The following is a 17,743-nucleotide window of genomic DNA, read 5'->3' as shown; positions in this document are numbered from 1 at the left end:
CCTCGATGAATAAAATAAATTATATGCAATAGTTCTATATCAATATAATATGTATATATTCGACACCGTCGCGTGTTTATTTATTTTATATATATATATATCTTTCTTTTTCTCTTCTTATCTTATCTTTACGTTACAGTCGATATTTCGAATACGATCAGAGTCCTCGTGTGTGCCGTAGTTGTCTAAAAACTGTAGCTACATCGAGTCCAAAGTAGGCCATCGTAATCGCGCTGTCATTACTTCGATGCGCAAATTGAAAATGTACATTTGCAAAATGTGCTACACGTGAACCATGATTGAAAGACTATCATCGGACCTGTGAAAAATGAGCGGCACATTACAGATTTACGATAATCAAGCATGCCGTGCCGGCGTGGTGTGTCCATTTTGAAAATGAAATCCGAGAATCTTTTCAATAATAATACAATTGTACATCACGATGTTTCCATTTGGCCTATTCAAACCTATGTATGCGACGAGATTAAACTCGTATCATATTCAGAAGAAGTAGATCGCACACGTATTGTCGGACGCTGATCGATTCTTTTCAGAGAAATATCCATAAGCTCTGGATCCCTGTCGCCGCAGAATCCGTATCGATGAACCGTATAATAACGCAACATTGCACATATACATTTAATAAGGAGAACATTGCTCGTTAATATACATATGTACAGTGGCAATATAATACTTCCTCGATTTTCTAGTCAGTTACCCGCCTCGCGCTTTCCCGTCACTATTTAATTGCGATTCACGCGAATCTTCGCTGTATTCTACATGTAGGAGAGAGTATCGCTCTCCCCGCTCGAATTTCTATTGTAGGACCTCGTGATAACGGACGTTTCATTGTCGCGAATACACGTCGGATTTGCATCACTTGGTATTTGGAATACCCCTGATATGAAAATTTTTCTCTTTGTCAGTATTTTAAAGAAAATAAAACTTTTCAGAAGTACTGAGAAAATTTACATTTTCTTTATTACAATTTATCATATATACGTATATAAATTTTAAAATATTCTAAGATTTATAAAATTTCTGATTGTATAATTTCTGAAGAAAAGTATCCTTTCAGATTTTACAAAGTTTTATCAGAAATTATAGAATGAGAAATCTTAAATATCTTAGATTTTAGAATTTACATGAAGAGTTTCAGAAAAAATGTGGATCTATCGATACTTTTAAAGTGTTCCAATTTGTAATAAAAAACTTAAATTTTCTAAAAAGTTTAAAATTATTCAAGAATTCGGAAAAACTTGGAAATTTACATAAAAAATATAAAAAATTTTAAGAAAAATCTTTACAAAGAAACGCGATGCACATCCAACGCGTTTCGCCAAATTCAACCGCAACTCCGTCGAGAATCCCATACGATGTAAATGATGTGGCGATTTGAAACATTGTTTAGAAAAATATGCTAACTTCTTTCTCATGACTCGAAAACTGTCCCTCCAGACTCTACTTGTTCGGTCGTCTCTCTGTGCGAGTGTAAGTACTCTGCTAACTAGTCCATTAAACTAATTGGTTGAATCATTACGAACAGTATTAAGTCACTCTTGTAACTTCACGAATACACTACTTGTTCACAACTAGTAATTTTATACTTTTTGTCATGGATCGTAACTTATTTTGTCATAAGTAGACGATACAGAAAATTACGATTTACAATTATAATTGGATCATTCAATAATTTGATATTTTTACGCTAAAATACAAATCGATACTGCTCGTTATATGTATATCTTTATCTGCCGCTTCAACTCTACACGATACATGAAAGATCACGTACATGTTCAACTTTGTATTTATATGTTTATGCTTGTAGAGACTCGAAAAATAATTTTATAGCGGTTTTGAGAACAGAACTTAACTCCATTATACAAATTAACTCAGCTTTCGGTTAACTACTCAGACAATCGCTAATTATTATCATTAAATTGAATTATAATAACATTCTTAGATGATTACAATGCCGCAAAGAATCAAACGATGAAAGGAAATTTAAGCAGTCCTGTAACTGCTTAAATAAAAGACTTGAGTATCCTCACAGAAATTTAATATTACAAGATAGCGATTAATTAATTATTTTGAGTATTAAAAGCACTATTATTCAAGGCTTTTATTAATCAAAATAATTAATTTTCAGTATTAAATTGGATATCTGTAAGGAAGAGCAGCCGTAAATAACGATGCTAAATTTCCTTTGATATCCACGAATTATTGTACGAAAAATTCAGCCTCAAACATGATCTAGAAGAGAGATGATGTTTGCTTTTGGCACGGGACGTATACAGTCGACACAAGCGATTTGGTGTATGCGTGACGATAGTTCTTGCTAGTTTAAAATTCAAGCTCGCTCAATGTTTTCATTGAATTATTTTTTTACTCTTTTCTCCCTTTCTGTAAACTTCACACGACGGTCACGACAACGCGGAATTCTTTTGCCAATGTAACGGTAGAACTTCGTCTTGTACGTGGTCTCGTATATGTATGTACTTACGAGAATATATTACTATAAAGTATACAAAATATGAAATGGCTATTTAAACAGGATAGAGGTACTTTCTCCCCAAGATTCCTTTCTACACATAAAAGCTATAAGTGATTCCAGCGTTAATTTGCAACATTTAAGCAATGCTCAGGTATAATATTCTTATCACAATATTGTCATACATCTCAAATCCTTTCACTCTCTTCCTCTTTCACTCACTCTCTTCTTAAAATTATCGATGCATTAATTTTACGCAATTTTTAACAGACATTTTTCTTAATTAGTAAATTATTTAGAATAAACGTTGTCGCACACACACAACAACGATAATAATCTGCTCACTCATATCAAATAGTTCTCCCTTATAATTTTTTATGGGTACATACATACAACACACACATACACACACACACACACACACATATATATGTATATATATAAATGCGTATATGTATATGTATTCCATTCTTATTCTGTTTCTGATAAAATATAAATTAGGACACTCTTTGAGAAAAATCTGAATTTTCCGATATCTCCAATGTATAACATTCTTATATGTGCACCACTCATTTTATAGAGCTTAACACACCTAATAGCAATAAAGAAGTTATTAATAACATATTCTGATAGCAATGTTAATAAAGTATATACATACATGATAAAATCCTTTAGTAGATTACTTCTAACGTCATTAAGAAATCGATGTATTATCCCTCCTGCATAGCATGAGAGATGAACGGCTGATTTATATTCATAAATGATATTTGATGTGCATTTGATCGTCTCGGTTATTATTCAATTATCGCATGACGATAAATGTTTAAAAAAACAGTTTGTAATATTTGATTTGATAAGAAAAATTCAATTGTATAAAAAAAACTATACAAAAATATCATTTTGGTGGTTCTCGTATCCTTTTTCTACCTTTTTTTTATGAAGACATAAAGTTATATATGAGATCTATTAACTATAATTATAATAATTATAAAATTATCATAGTAATATTTTCTGTGACTTGATTACATAACGTAAAAACATAGTCAAAAATGTATGAAAGAGCAATATATTAGACTTTAATTCACGTCCGCAAGTAAAATTGTTAACTATCGCGATGCACGATAAAAATAAAAATATATACATATACTTTTCACCTCTGGAAGTATTCAACAAGAAATCAATATTTCTTCATAACGTTTTACACACCTAATAATATTCATATAGTAGGTACAAATACCCATATCGTAAAAATTTTGAATCATTTCCCTTAGCTTTCTGCCGAATAAATTTTCTTCTACTTGAAGTTAATGTTAGATTTTCACTGGCATGAAGTATAACAGCATTAAATAATTAACAAATCATTATTCGTAAATCACTGTAGAATATTCCACTAACGTAGATTTTGTCTTTCTTAATTTCAACATGTATATATACATATTCTGTTGCATAATGTGCAACAGAATATAAATCAGGATCTATCAAAGTTAATCATTGTCGTTATCACATTTGTATGACTACTATTGCCATAAATATCTGTAATGTTATCTATATCCATCCATAAAACTTATATTGCTGCTGTACATAAATATGGAAATGCATTAATTATTACAAGATAGATTCTCGAGTACTTGAAGAAGAAAATAATCAGTCACTAAGCGCGACTAATCGTGTAGAAAAATATGATTTTTATTAAAATCCATTCTACACGTCAGCAATATAAGTTTCTCGCCTCCAAAGATTGTCCTGCATTATGAATATTACCGAGAGATGTACTTTCTATGTTTGCCTTTCAACCGTTCATACGTATAATATAAGATGTCAATGAGAAAAATCGGCATTTTTAAGTAACAGCGAAATACAATAACGCGCACAAAATTATTGTTCTTAATATAGAAATATAGTATGATTATACAAAATATTCTTTGTAAGATCATTAATTCGTAGAGACGCAAAAAACGTAAATGGCATAAGTACCATTCATAACCATTACAAAACTATGATACATATCCACTGTATATAGAGTTACAATTATACAAATAAAGTATAATACCCTATTATGGATATGCATAAAGGTACCTATGAAACCTAATGTGTGTACAAAAATTGCCTGATTGAAAACTATGACTTATGCCACTCTTATTAAATGCAAGATAACGTGGACTACAAGAAATGAAAAACATACAAAAAAATCTTCATACTACATGTGACGTTTTCACGCCATCTCCAAGTCATGACAACTAAAAAGTCATAATTGAATAACCTAAGTTTGATTGGTACTATGTACAAGGGAAAAGGAACGATTTAGTCAGGTGGTTATTAGCAAGTCATTTGAAACACACCTGATTTGTCAAAAGTGACAAACGCCCTTTGGACCGAACAGAATTCTCACTCTATTCCTTTTCACAAGGAGTAATATCATTAGCGTTACACGGAATTGTCCTCAGTTATCTTTGCGAGCCTTTTTTTTACTTTTTTTCTGTGGTTTTGCTTCTGTCCAGACATCTACAACACAAATTATAAGTAATATATTACATAATTTGAAATAAAATGTCGTGATTTCCTTGTTAGTGTAACAAACCTCCTAATTCGTCAAACACGGCGGTTTTCTCTTTATTTTCTACATTACTTTCTTCTACATTGTTGGTTACATTTTCCACATTTGCCTGCTTGTTCTGCTGCTCCTCCACAATAGACTTATTATCCGTCTTTGGTGTAGATGGTACCGAAGCGGGTGTGTTCTCGCTTTCAGAAGTTTTCTTATTCTTTTTCGATTTTCCAGATTTTTTCTCTTCCTTCTCGACTTTCTCAATCTATGATTGAATTATAAATTCGTTTATAGCAGAAAGTTTTAAATAAAAGTAAAATAAAAGGTGTACCTTGTTCTGTTCTTCTTTCTGTGGTTCCTTAGCTTTACCTATCTCTTCACTGGAAATAGATGTGAGGATCACTTCCTTTTTCTCCTCTTTAACTTCATTTTCGGTTTCCTTAGTTATCTTATCCTTAATCTCGGAGTTCTCTTGTTCTTTCTGTTTAGCTTCATTTGTTAAATCAGTCTTCTTAGAAGCTTTCTTGTTCTTCTTTGAAGGAGATTCCTCCTCCTTCTTCTTGTTCTTCTTATCCTTACGTGAATAAGCTTGCTCCCAATCTCCTGTTATCAATTATTAATATTGACAACGATAGATAACAACAAAGTAATTGCACGAACAAAATGTATCTTATCTACTCATGTAAAAATATGTAAATTTTACATGTATTAGCATAAGTAGATAAGATGCATTTTGTTCGTATAATTATTTTGAGTTTATTGCAAATCAACTCACCATCGTCAAAATCCAATGGTTTTTCCTGGAATAAATTCTTCAAATTCTTCTTATTCTTCGTGTGCTCCATTTTGTTCTCTTTACCAGCCTTTGTCGATTGCTGTTCCTTTTCCTTCTTAGTACCAATGATCTTGTTGTCTTCTTGTTTACGCTCTTTTAATTTGCCTTCAACATCATCTCCTTTGGTAGCTTTCTTAGGAGCTTCTACTTTCGCTGCTAATGTCTTCTTAGCTGGACTTGTTTTCTCAGATGCAACTTGTCCATTAGCAGCTTTCTATAACAAAATGTATAATGTTTGATAAAGTTGATAAATTATATGATGTCTGATATTAAAATGTAACATATCCTTTTATAATATTGAAAAGAGTATGTGAACAGTACACGTTTGTTATTAAAATTAAATATATAATTAAACGATAGATTAACATTAAATTAAATGGAACTTTTTTTATCGCATATATTCATTTAATTAGCACATATTTGAAAATAGATGATCTAATATGATTTTTATTTATTATTCAGAATAGTTCTTATATATTCTGAAAAAACTTTAAGGATAATTCCTCACATTAAATTTGTCCAAAACAGCTTAGTTTCAAAGATATAGAACATTAAGAAAAACTTTCATTTTTTTTTTTTTTTTTCAGAAATTTAAAGGTATCAAGACTAATCTTTTGGGCTATATATTATTTTTAAATGAAAAGCAAATCCAAAGATAAAAAGGTATCTTTGAAACTAAGCTGTTTTTGAGACATATGGTCACAAAAAGTTTTCGTTAGAGTTAATATGAATTATCCTCGAAATCTCTTACAATATTTAAGGAGCATCTCATATAAATCTCATATTTAGTATCAATATAAAGTTATAGGTATTAAGGAGTAAGCGATTCTCTAGACTTTAAAAAAAGAAAGAGAGCAAAAGGTTCTGTAGAAAGCGCTGATAAAAAAGATCCATTTAGCAATGAGCAATATCTGGGGAACATGACAAGAAACGCCACATTGACAAAGCAAACAGACTTCGCCGCGACGTTACGTCACGACGCACGGGAAAAGGAAATCAGCCATCTCGCGAGACCATCCTCGTGGACCAGAGGGACCAGCTGATTAGCGGGGGTGTGTGCGTGTGCATCGACTCGCGCCTACAGGCGAGCCACCATATGGCGGGTAACCGCGACGTGTCTACGGAGGAAAAAAAAAGAACGTGGGGGCGAAGGAGCGACACAGAGGGAGAGAGGGTGGGACGCGCGAAGGCCAGGTTGCCGAACGTTGTCACTAACCTTCTCACGGATCTTGCCACGCTTCCTGGCAAGTTTCCGGTCCATGTCGGAGCCCGAGGAGAGCTGCGCGAACGGTGGCTGCTCGGCCTTCTTGAAGCCGAAGGCAAACACGAGAATGGCGCATATCAGCACGATACCTACAGGAATCGCGTACACGTATTGCGAGTGCTGCAGCAGCAAGCCGATGTGATCCATTGCGACGCTGCACGATGTTCGCGGTGGAAGCGGTGAGCGTGGCGACCAGACAACCTGTGCGCGTATCCGCGCGGGCGACAATATGCAGACGACGCACGGACGGTGACAGCGATGACGACAACGATGACGACGGTGAACCACGACGCGGCGCGCAAGGCGCAAACCAAAATCGCTCTCAACAACGCGGCATGCGCTGCGCGCACTCTGGGAGAAACGCGCCGAACTATCATCTGCCAGGTGGCCGACCACTGGGCGCTGACGCGGCTGTGACGCGTTCGCGGTCTGTGCGGGGCCACCTTCAGGACGCCTCGTACGGTGACAACTTCACGTGGCTACCGCGCGAGAAATACACGCCAAGTTTTTCAACTATGATCAGTCGATGCATAAATAATCTCGCAAAATACACAAAAATCTATTTTATTATATTATAAACCGCTCTATCCATATAAAATTAAATTGGTTGCGCGATGGACATTTTGGACCGGATAAAATCGTTTCGTGTTGTTCAACGATTTTACGTTATCAGAATTTTTTCTCTGAATAAAATTTTCACGATGTATACGTGGTTTATTTTTTTATTACAATCTTTAATAGTATAAGATTTATATATAATAGTTCAATAGCATATATATAATGGGTAAAAATGACAAAAATATATTAATACAATAAAAAAGTTTATTTACATAAATATTACTAGTAAAAAAATGTTACTAATTTACATTATGTTTCATAAAACTTTTTCTTTAATTTTCTGAATTTAGGCGTATAAATTTCTTCTACAACTAAATCAAATACATCTTTATGATGACACTGTATGCTTTTCTTTTAGAAGACACGTCACTCGACACAAACATCATTCTATCTTTATCATTTGTTAAATGTTAAGAAGGATAGAACGACGTCTGTGTCGAGTGTGTCCTCTAAAAGGAAAGCATACAGTTTCGTAAATAAAGTTTCCAAATATTTTATAATATAAAATATATTTGTATTTGAATGTAATATCCGTTCGACCTTTTTGAATCCGGAGTGGATCGAGGTGCTCGATTAGCTCTAGAAATATTAATACCAAACGCAGATGACATGTAGCAGAAAGATACGAGCGATACGAGTTGCCGAATGATTTCCGAGAAAGAGCAAATGGATGCCTCCGCTTTGCAATGCCGAACGCTTTGTGTTTTTAAAACAGTGACTTTTTGTGTCACCAGAATCCGATAAGGCTGGGGAGTTTTTTGAAATGCCTCAATTGAGTACCACTGTTCGGTCGGATTAGAAATTTGACGGTTTGTCGTAAACATCCTTGAATGAATTGAAGACTTGAGGATCTCTATATCACGTCAACTACGTGCCGTTGCTTGAAATGTCACGTTTAGGTTATGTTTATAATCCGATATGCGAAATATAATACAATAACACCGGAATTGTTCGTCTTTTACACTCTACGCATGGTCAAACGTGATTGATTATCGTCGGTCATGTGAAAACTAGACGTGACCTCGTTTATACTTTTGTGTTGCTGAACAACCGTCGTAATATCATTCCGCGATCGCGTACGTGCCGACCGTTTCCAATTTAATTTCCCGTCGTCAATCAATTAACAATAATTTATCCATAATGCTGGAGGGAGTGAAACACGTGCTGTTAGTACTTTCAGGAAAAGGCGGCGTTGGCAAATCGACGATCAGCACTCAGCTGGCTCTTGCATTGAAAGAATCAGGCTTTCGAGTGAGTATCGGAATCTCCGAATCTCCACACGTTCCAAAAGTTATGAAAAATTTAACACAATTTACGGTTAACTTTCCAATTTTAGAATCAGATAGAGATAAGGAATAAGTTAAACCTCGGTTAAAAATTAACTGTGAGTTATAAAATTGGAGCATAACTGATAAAAATTTTTCTTAAAATGTGTGTGTGTAGTGGGTGTGTGTGTGCGTTTTATATAATTCTTCAGAATTTTTTGTAACTTCAGATTTTTTTCAATATTTCTGAATATTTTTATAACTTTTTAGAAAATTTTTCATATCTTTTGTACAAATTAGAACATTTATTTTCATAAATACCGAGCAAGTTTATACATGTTTTCTAGAATTCTTCATATATGTGAATTTTGAAATATTCTAAGCTTCCATAATTTCTAATAAAATATAAAATTAAAAAAAAAAGTTTAATATACTTTTCTAGAAATTATGTAATTAAAAATCTTAGAATTTTTACGATATTTCAGAATTCATATAAATAAGAAATTTAAAAAAAAAGATACATATACACCCTGATAGCAAAGCCTGCGGAAACAGATTTGGAGCAGAATCTGCTGACAATGTTCGATTGCAAATTGGCAACAAATTGTAGACAGAGTCTGTATTGTCAACAGACTCTGTTCGGTTTTTGCTACCAATCTGCTGACATGCTGTCAACGTCTGCTGACAAAAACATGTCAGCAGACGTTGACAGCAGTTTGGCAGCAGTTTATTACTCTGATAGCAAAATGATGCCTATTTGCGCGCAATTTGTTCGGTTTTTGCTACCAATCTGCTGTCAGATCATGTCGGCAGACTCTGTCACTGTCAGCAAATGTTGTCGCCAAATCCATAGCCAAATGCGGACGCAGATGGCTACGGTTTTGTAGTCTGTTTTGCTATCAGGGCAGACTTCCTCAATATTTCTGAAATGTTTCAATTCATATAAAATTTCTAGTTAAAATTTTCATCACATGGTTTGTTTATTAATTATATATTCTTAAGTAATATCTTCAAAATAATAAATACAATAATCTGTAAATCCACTAAATAATTATATTAACAATATAAAGAAAAGTACTAAGTATATTTTACAGTTTTTAAGCAAAATTTTGTAAATATGATATAAATTCAAAAATGCAATAAAAAAAATCGAATACTTATAACACCATGAAATAATTACAATAAATTATAAATTATGACAGGTTGGGATTTTGGATGTTGATCTCTGTGGTCCTAGTGTGCCTTACTTACTGAACTTAGAAGGAGAAGATGTTCATCAATCTTCTGAAGGGTATGTCGTTTATTATTTGAGCATCAATTCCTTAATAATAATTATACATATGCTTCCAATGAGTTATGTGAATCGACAGATGGATACCAGTATTTGCTGATTCAGAGCAGAAACTATCTGTCATGTCGATTGGTTTCCTCCTGAAAAGTCAGAATGATAGTGTGATCTGGCGCGGGCCTAAAAAGAATGGTATGATCAAACAGTTTCTATCAGATGTGGTTTGGCGGGATATTGATTATTTGATCATTGATACACCACCTGGCACCTCTGACGAACATATTACAGTCTTGGAGAATTTAAGGTTAATAATCTATAAATAATATTATTTATATATAAAGTTATATACTTAATAGTAAGTAAAGATCAATAAAAAAAACATTATTTGATATAAATAAGTGGAAAAGATCATGTTCAGTCTTAGTGATTAATAATATTTTTGCTTGAACTAGAAATTATATATCAGTAAATTATCACTAAAGCTAAAGTATATAATATGAAAAATTCAGATAAGCAAAATAATTGCTCAAATTTATTTGAAATAGCACAAGAAAAAGCATTCTACTGGAGTTGAGCATTGGAAGCACGTATTATAATTTGAGAAAAAATTTATTGATTGATAAGATTTTAACACTCTGCTAGAACTATTAATGTCAATTTATAAATGTATTTCAAATTGAAAATTGGTAGTAAAAACTATTCAAATGAAAATGTAAAATAATTGTCGAAAAATGACAAAATACAAAATGGACATTTTGCATTTTGTATTTCCATTTTAAATATATTTATTTCAAATAATGCCCATCTCTGCATAAATTAAATTGATAAGTAATTCAATAATACTGATGCTAATAAACATGTTTAAAACACATTAAAATAAAAAGAATTTATTGCAGAAATAAAAAAAATCGAAAAAATCATGCAAAAATATTCGGAAATCAACTATTGCTTTGATCGAATATGGACTTCTTTGCTCATTTGTATTTTTTATTTCATTTTAGATAAGATAAATTAGAATATTTAGATCTATTTATTATTAAATTTATATCTTTTTTATACCTACACTCTGTGAACTGGTGCACACGGTTCAGTATTAAATATTCAGTATAAATTGAGTGGAAAAATTTCGTTGAAATTATTCGACGTTTTGGAACACTTTCCAGCGAAATTTCAGCATTTCAGTAAAATTTCGGTTCAATTTCAGCAATTTCTAGCCGAAAAATTTATTTTCAACAAAATTTTAGTGAACTTTTACAGAAATTTGAGCAAAAATTTCAGTTCAATTTTAGCGATTTTTCAGTTCGCCAAAGATATTCACTTTCACTGAAATTTTTTCAACAAATTGTCAACTATTTCGCTAAAAAAATGTCCCAAAACGTGGAATAATTTTAGTTAAATTTTTTCACCTAGTAAAACAAATATATGTTCACTTCAACTTATTGCTCCGTTTGCACTAATATTAATTCAAAAAGTGTAGGGGGAAGTAAACAATAGTTTCTTTATTTCACTATGTTATAATAAAACATTCGTCAACTAAAATTATTACAGAAATGTAAAATGCGATGGTGCGATTATAGTGACCACTCCGCAAGCAGTTGCAGTAGATGATGTTCTGCGAGAGGTGACATTTTGCAGAAAAACTGGTATTCACATAATCGGTATCATTGAAAATATGAGTGGCTTTGTCTGTCCTTCATGTACAGTAAGTACTCTTTACTATTTGCAATTGTTATTAAAACAATTTAATAACAATATAATGAGCTCAAATATTTTAAAAAATAAATAATACGAAAGGCTACGAGCTAAGCAAGATTTATTGTTTAATAATTATTAAATTTTATAAACGAAGAATACACAAACATTTTTATCCCTAACTGGATCATTATCAATGTAACCATTTATTAATGTCTCTCGAATAATTCTGTAGCTAATGAGATCGCAGGAACAATAAATAAACATCGAGACATCTTCGCTTGTGATAAAAAAATTACATATTTCAAAAATTCGTTAAACTGTACATTAAGAACACCATCACCTCTCTAAGTTCGTTAAATTTAATTTATGTAGAAGTCTCGCTTATTGACTTTTTAACAAAATTATTATTGACACTTATATCAATTATGTTATTGAGAACTATAAGTTTTATTTCTGAAGGCGATTCTTTTTGGAATTTAAACAATTTTTACAACAAGCGAAGATGCTATTGACACTCATTAACTACAATGAAATATAGAAGTATAATGAAAGATAATACTAATTGACTCGTATGATTTAAAAATCTCAGAAAGTGTAATGCCTAATCGAGTCTTGTAAACAGGATGTTAATGTTTATTATATTGTGATTTATATACTGCGTATGTAGTCCCCCCCGCGACGCTGATAGATTTTCAGCATTGACGCATACATATTCACTACCGCAGTAATATCACTTAGTTAAATTGACAATCAATCTAACCAATGTTTGATGCCTATAGCATCTTATTAGATCTTAATAATATGTTGGAATATAGAAAATAAGATACCGTATCATAATAATACAAATGAATTTTGTAAAACCATTTTTTTTTTAATTCTTTAACTAACACCTCGATTATTTTAAATTGTTAACCAATTACACAATATTAATTTCAATTTCAATTAATTTTCATTGATTCGCGCAATATTATATGCTTTTTTTTCAAGTCAAATTTCTGTACGATTGAATTAAAACATTGACAAATTTAAAACAATATTATTTTTATAAATAATATCAATAAATATGTTCTATTTTAGACATTAAATCTAAGTTTTTTATTGGTAGCTCATTGCATCTTTAAGGAGAGTCCAAACATAATTTTTTTAATTTCTTTTTTTGTTTTTTTAGAATGAAAAAATGATAAATTCCAAACTAAATTTGACTTTAAAATGTTAAGAGTTTTTCAGAATACATAAAATTCCAGTATAATTCTAGGATCTAAGGATATTCAAGAATTGCTGGACACAATATATCGGATCAAAACATGTATTTTTTGTTTACAAAATTTAATAATTTTTTAACAATAAACAGCCTGCTTGGCCCGTAGCCTTTTGTATAATTAACGTAATTGTTCAATATAATTTTAATAAATCTTACTTTTTTTTACAGGAATGTACCAATATATTTTCCTCAGGGGGTGGAATAGCCCTTTCCGAGATGGTAAAGGTTCCATTTCTAGCTAAAGTACCAATAGATCCACAAGTTGGCAAGTTAGCGGATAAGGGACAAAGTGTTCTGGTGACATTACCCGACAGTCAAGTTGCACAGGTGTTTAGAAAATTAGTCGAAGAACTAACCAAGAGTAAGGAAGCTTGAAAACAGTATTTGTACTGTGCATGATTTTCAGCATAACATATGGTACTTGCTCGTGATGCTTTACCATTATCTCTATCCTTGTTTACAGAAAATTGTACATACAATCTGAGGCGTTTTTTCGTTATCCAACCAAAAGCTACCGCGATTAAGGCTATCTTTGTTTTCAGGGATCAGAAGATAAAGATAGCCTTAGTCGCGGTTGCTTCTGGTTGCATAACGAAAAAACGCCTCTGTGTGAGATCATTGTTTTTATACTAGTGTATGAAGTTGTAAAAGAAATAAAGAATGTTATTTTATCATATATATATATATATATACTTGCATATATTGTAAGAAAGGAAAGGAGAATTATCATAAAGCAAGAGATGGATCTTGATTTATAATAGACATATACTTCCATTTTATTTCTTCCCTCAGTATTGATTCAATGCAAGTTCCACTTGTTTTAAACCTGTATGATTATAGTTTATAGCTCGTAGATTATGCATTGAAAATTGAGGATTGTGAATTAGAGATTAGAATTTAACCAAACGGAATGGATTAAAATTATCCTATTGTTTAAGTTCTAATTTACAATTCGCAATTCTCAATCTCCAATGCATAATCTACGAGCTTTAAAAATACTTTATAAACTATTGTGGTACTGTAAAGACACAGCAGAAACAATATATATGTAACCAATACTGTCTGTACAATGTATCTTGTACTACAAAAATTCTTTTGCATATCAAATTTCACAGATACTGTATATTATATAATATTCATTTGTTTCCCCAACCCCAAAGACCCTTAACAAAACCGGTGAGACCAGCTTGCCCTCTCTTAGCCTGATCACCCATTTTTTGCGACAAATCAGGGAATTCAACCATGTTGAAGGCCAGATCGAAAAACAAAGGTTTGCAGGGAATGCTGCGCATTGGTGGTGGCAGTTTATAAACGTTCGGTTGCTTCGTGAGAAGCGCCGGATCTTCACTGTATTCGTGCAGACGTTCATACAACGGTTTTTTACTTTTAGCAAGCTTACTAGTTCCACTTTCTTCTTCCTGACCATCTTCCAAAACGCTATGGGCGTGAGCAGCATACTGCGCAGCCTCCACAGAGGTTTCCAATTTGTGCACAGCTTCCTTGAGCTCGACTGGAAGAATCTTATCATATTTAAGTGCATCTTTAATATGCTGCAGTGATCTTTGATACAAGGCCATAGCCTCACGCCAACGATGCATATTGGCGAGGCTCTGAGCCAAGTAGAAACATCTAAAGGCTCTGTAACTTTTTGTCTTTGCTTCCTGTTCTTCCAAGAATTCTGCATCATCTTGCAACTGAGATATCTCTACAAGATTGTGTAACCCTGCCTCATATAGACGTACTATGTCCTGCGGCTTGGCTTTCTCCGATTCCTCTGCCGCCTTCACCAACGTCAGATTACGTTCCAACGTGCAAGACAGTCGAATATATTGCAGATAATTGATCAAATGTTGCTGTTGCGGTGACCATTTGTCGTTCTCTTTGTTCTTCAACTCGTTCTTAAAATGATCACGCACTGCCAATAGAGCATCTTTGCAATCTATCAAATGTGCCTCCAGCAGATCGATCTTCGCCTGATTAGTGACAGCTCTTTCCAGAGCTTGGTTTAATCTAGAGTCTGCAATGATCAGACCAGCTGCTCGTGGCGGCACCGTACCGCAGGATTTTCCACGCCATGTCACTTCCTCAATATTGGCTTGCTTTTCCCGCGTATGAGCTATCAGAGAGTCTAGGCTGGCCATCAGTTCGCCACTCAATTGCCCACGCATCTGCATGAGATCATCCATAGCACTAGTATCTCCAATGTTATAAGCGCAGTATCTAAGACTAGGTGCTAATTCCTCGACGCGCGCCTTATATATGACCTGTTCCAATTCTGGCAATGCAGATGCCAGATTACCATATACCACTTGCGCCTTTTTCAAGTTTTCCATAGCTTGTTTCCATAGTTGCAATTCAAATTGCAGGGAACCATTCATCCAGGCTACGTACGCCTGAGCCTCCAGTTTCGTACGCGCGTCACAATTAATATTCTAAACAGAGAAAACACAATAAAACAATAAAATATAGTCTTGGTAATTTCATAGACGTAATTAATGAAACAAAAATGAAAAAAGTAAGATGTACATGTACAGTCATACACAGTGACTGCCAAAAGTTTTCGGTCAACATAATTTTACAATTTTTTATTGATCTATCTTTTAGTTTATATTATAAATTGATAAAATTCTTGTCATAATTAACTTAAAGATACAATGTTTTTAATATTTTAGAATTTATTAAAATATTTATATGTGTTAGATCTTTATCTATAATATAAAGATTTTTTATCTGAGCAATACAATAAAATTATTGGTCGATATTCATAGTGAAATTCTGTATTCAAGACTATGTTAAGTACAGTCTTAAGATGTCAGAAACCATTCAGAGAGCCATATTAGCATCTTAAGATATAATTAAAATAGTCTTGAAATAAGAATGGACTATGAATACCGATCATTGACCAAAAAGTTAGCAGCTTCTGTATAAAGAAATTTATAGACAAATTAGAAACAATATCATTTCAGAAAGAAAGATGTTCTTTTATTAAAAAAAGAATGTACCTCTATTAAATCTTGTAATTGTAAAGAGTACGCAGCTGCTTTCTTGAGTCTCGAAATTAGATGAAACTTTTTCCTTGGCTCTGTATTAGATTCCTGACGAAGCTGCATCGCGTAGCTCCACGCGCGTTCGGCCATCATCAAGGGCACTTGTAAAAATTTATCCTCGCTGATCATAGCCGCAGTAACATCTCTCCTCTTGAAATGACGTCTGTCACCCTGCGGTACTTTCAACACTTTCCGCAATCTTCTCAGCCTTCTGGAGCAATAACCGCGGTACCGTTGATAATCGCCATGTCTCAACCCATGTTGTTGCTGCGCTTCCTTGATTATCTTTAGAACTACATGTTTGTCAGGAATTAATAAGGATAACAGAATTTGAAATAAATTAAACAGTAAATCAAAAGCAATTTTTAAGCCAAATTAAGAAATTTTTCGCTGTGTTAGCTGCATTAATTTAGCAAACATTTAACATTCAAACTGTCAATAATACATTTTGGCTTTGCTAATCATATTTATTTTTCTTCTTTATATTAGATATACATATAGTACCAGATGCTGAAAATATAAATAATTCTAACGTTACAACTAATTATTGCAATTTTTTCTCTTTCGTATTAGATACTCTTGCTGGAAAATATCTTGTATTATACTGTATGCATTTTCTAACAGAAATAATACATTCGCAGTTTAATCGTTTCATCTTTATTTAATATTTGCAAATAATAAGGATGTAATAATACACTGTGTCATCTGGGTCTCTTGCTGGAAAAGGCTCTATATTGACTGTTTTTCTTGCTGGAAAACATTCATGAATAATACCAAAATAATTCTACAATAATCAAAAACAGAGATAAGAAATTATCAAATTGGCATTTTCGACAGTTCAGCAGGATTCTCAGCGATTTTAATATTACTAGAGTCTCAACAACTCATGACAGCGAGAGGTTATACGAAGCATATGGCACTGACAGTTCTGTCAAGAGAACCCAGGATAATTTTCACGAAAGGATACTCTCCAGGGAATACGTTCTCAGCTCTTTCGTCGTAACTCCATTTTGCGTTTGGTTTTCCTTCGAAAGATCCACCTTTTCCTCGATTACCATTCTTCCTTAAGAACACGTACTCCAATCTGCTCCAATCTTCGAAAAAAAGAATGATAAAATATGTACACTTGACATTCAGAAAGTGACAAAGGTGTCGCTAGTTGGAAAGCTCCCTCTGTGACCCAGTGTGACTATAGGCAGAGAGAAGCATGAGAGCGGCCATGCCCGCGATTTAGATGCAACTTTATTTTGAAGCGCCTCTATGTCCACAAAACGTGGACATTGAACTATGTAGCCAATGTCCACGATCGTGTTGGTAATGTCAACGATTTTTGGTTCGAATCTTCCCTATGTCCATGATTATCGGTCAAAAAAATTATATAACCTCTTTGTTATCGGTCCATTAGACAGACAAAGACAAACAATTGATCGAAAT

The 17,743-nt window shown here is 33.1% G+C and overlaps 3 protein-coding genes across 3 annotated transcripts; 1 reads left to right on the top strand and 2 right to left on the bottom strand.

Moving 5' to 3' along the window:
- Positions 1-4,834: 4,834 nt before the first annotated feature.
- On the bottom strand, positions 4,835-7,397 carry LOC108777490 (nucleolar protein 58). Its single transcript, XM_018544405.1, has 5 exons — positions 7,088-7,397; positions 5,812-6,085; positions 5,368-5,639; positions 5,070-5,301; positions 4,835-4,993 (listed from the first exon to the last, which is right to left on the bottom strand). The coding sequence occupies exons 1-5, from the start codon at positions 7,280-7,282 to the stop codon at positions 4,932-4,934; spliced, it is 1,035 nt and encodes a 344-aa protein (XP_018399907.1). The 5' UTR covers positions 7,283-7,397; the 3' UTR covers positions 4,835-4,931.
- A 1,105-nt stretch (positions 7,398-8,502) lies between these two features.
- Positions 8,503-14,152, top strand: Nubp2 (NUBP iron-sulfur cluster assembly factor 2). Its single transcript, XM_018544390.1, has 5 exons — positions 8,503-9,004; positions 10,221-10,309; positions 10,389-10,610; positions 11,855-12,008; positions 13,431-14,152. The coding sequence occupies exons 1-5, from the start codon at positions 8,894-8,896 to the stop codon at positions 13,635-13,637; spliced, it is 783 nt and encodes a 260-aa protein (XP_018399892.1). The 5' UTR covers positions 8,503-8,893; the 3' UTR covers positions 13,638-14,152.
- A 128-nt stretch (positions 14,153-14,280) lies between these two features.
- On the bottom strand, positions 14,281-17,394 carry Srp68 (signal recognition particle 68). The gene is made up of 3 exons (XM_018544397.1): positions 17,277-17,394; positions 16,265-16,602; positions 14,281-15,694 (listed from the first exon to the last, which is right to left on the bottom strand). Exons 1-3 carry the CDS (start codon positions 17,365-17,367, stop codon positions 14,399-14,401), a joined length of 1,725 nt encoding a protein of 574 aa, XP_018399899.1. The 5' UTR covers positions 17,368-17,394; the 3' UTR covers positions 14,281-14,398.
- Between the last annotated feature and the right edge of the window lie 349 nt (positions 17,395-17,743).

The sequence above is a fragment of the Cyphomyrmex costatus genome, unplaced genomic scaffold (assembly GCF_001594065.2).
Source record: "Cyphomyrmex costatus isolate MS0001 unplaced genomic scaffold, Ccosl1.0 scaffold115, whole genome shotgun sequence".
NCBI classification, from domain to species: Eukaryota; Metazoa; Arthropoda; class Insecta; order Hymenoptera; family Formicidae; genus Cyphomyrmex; species Cyphomyrmex costatus.
The sequence above is the reverse complement of the archived record's forward strand: the minus strand, read 5'-3'. Positions and strand labels throughout refer to the sequence as shown.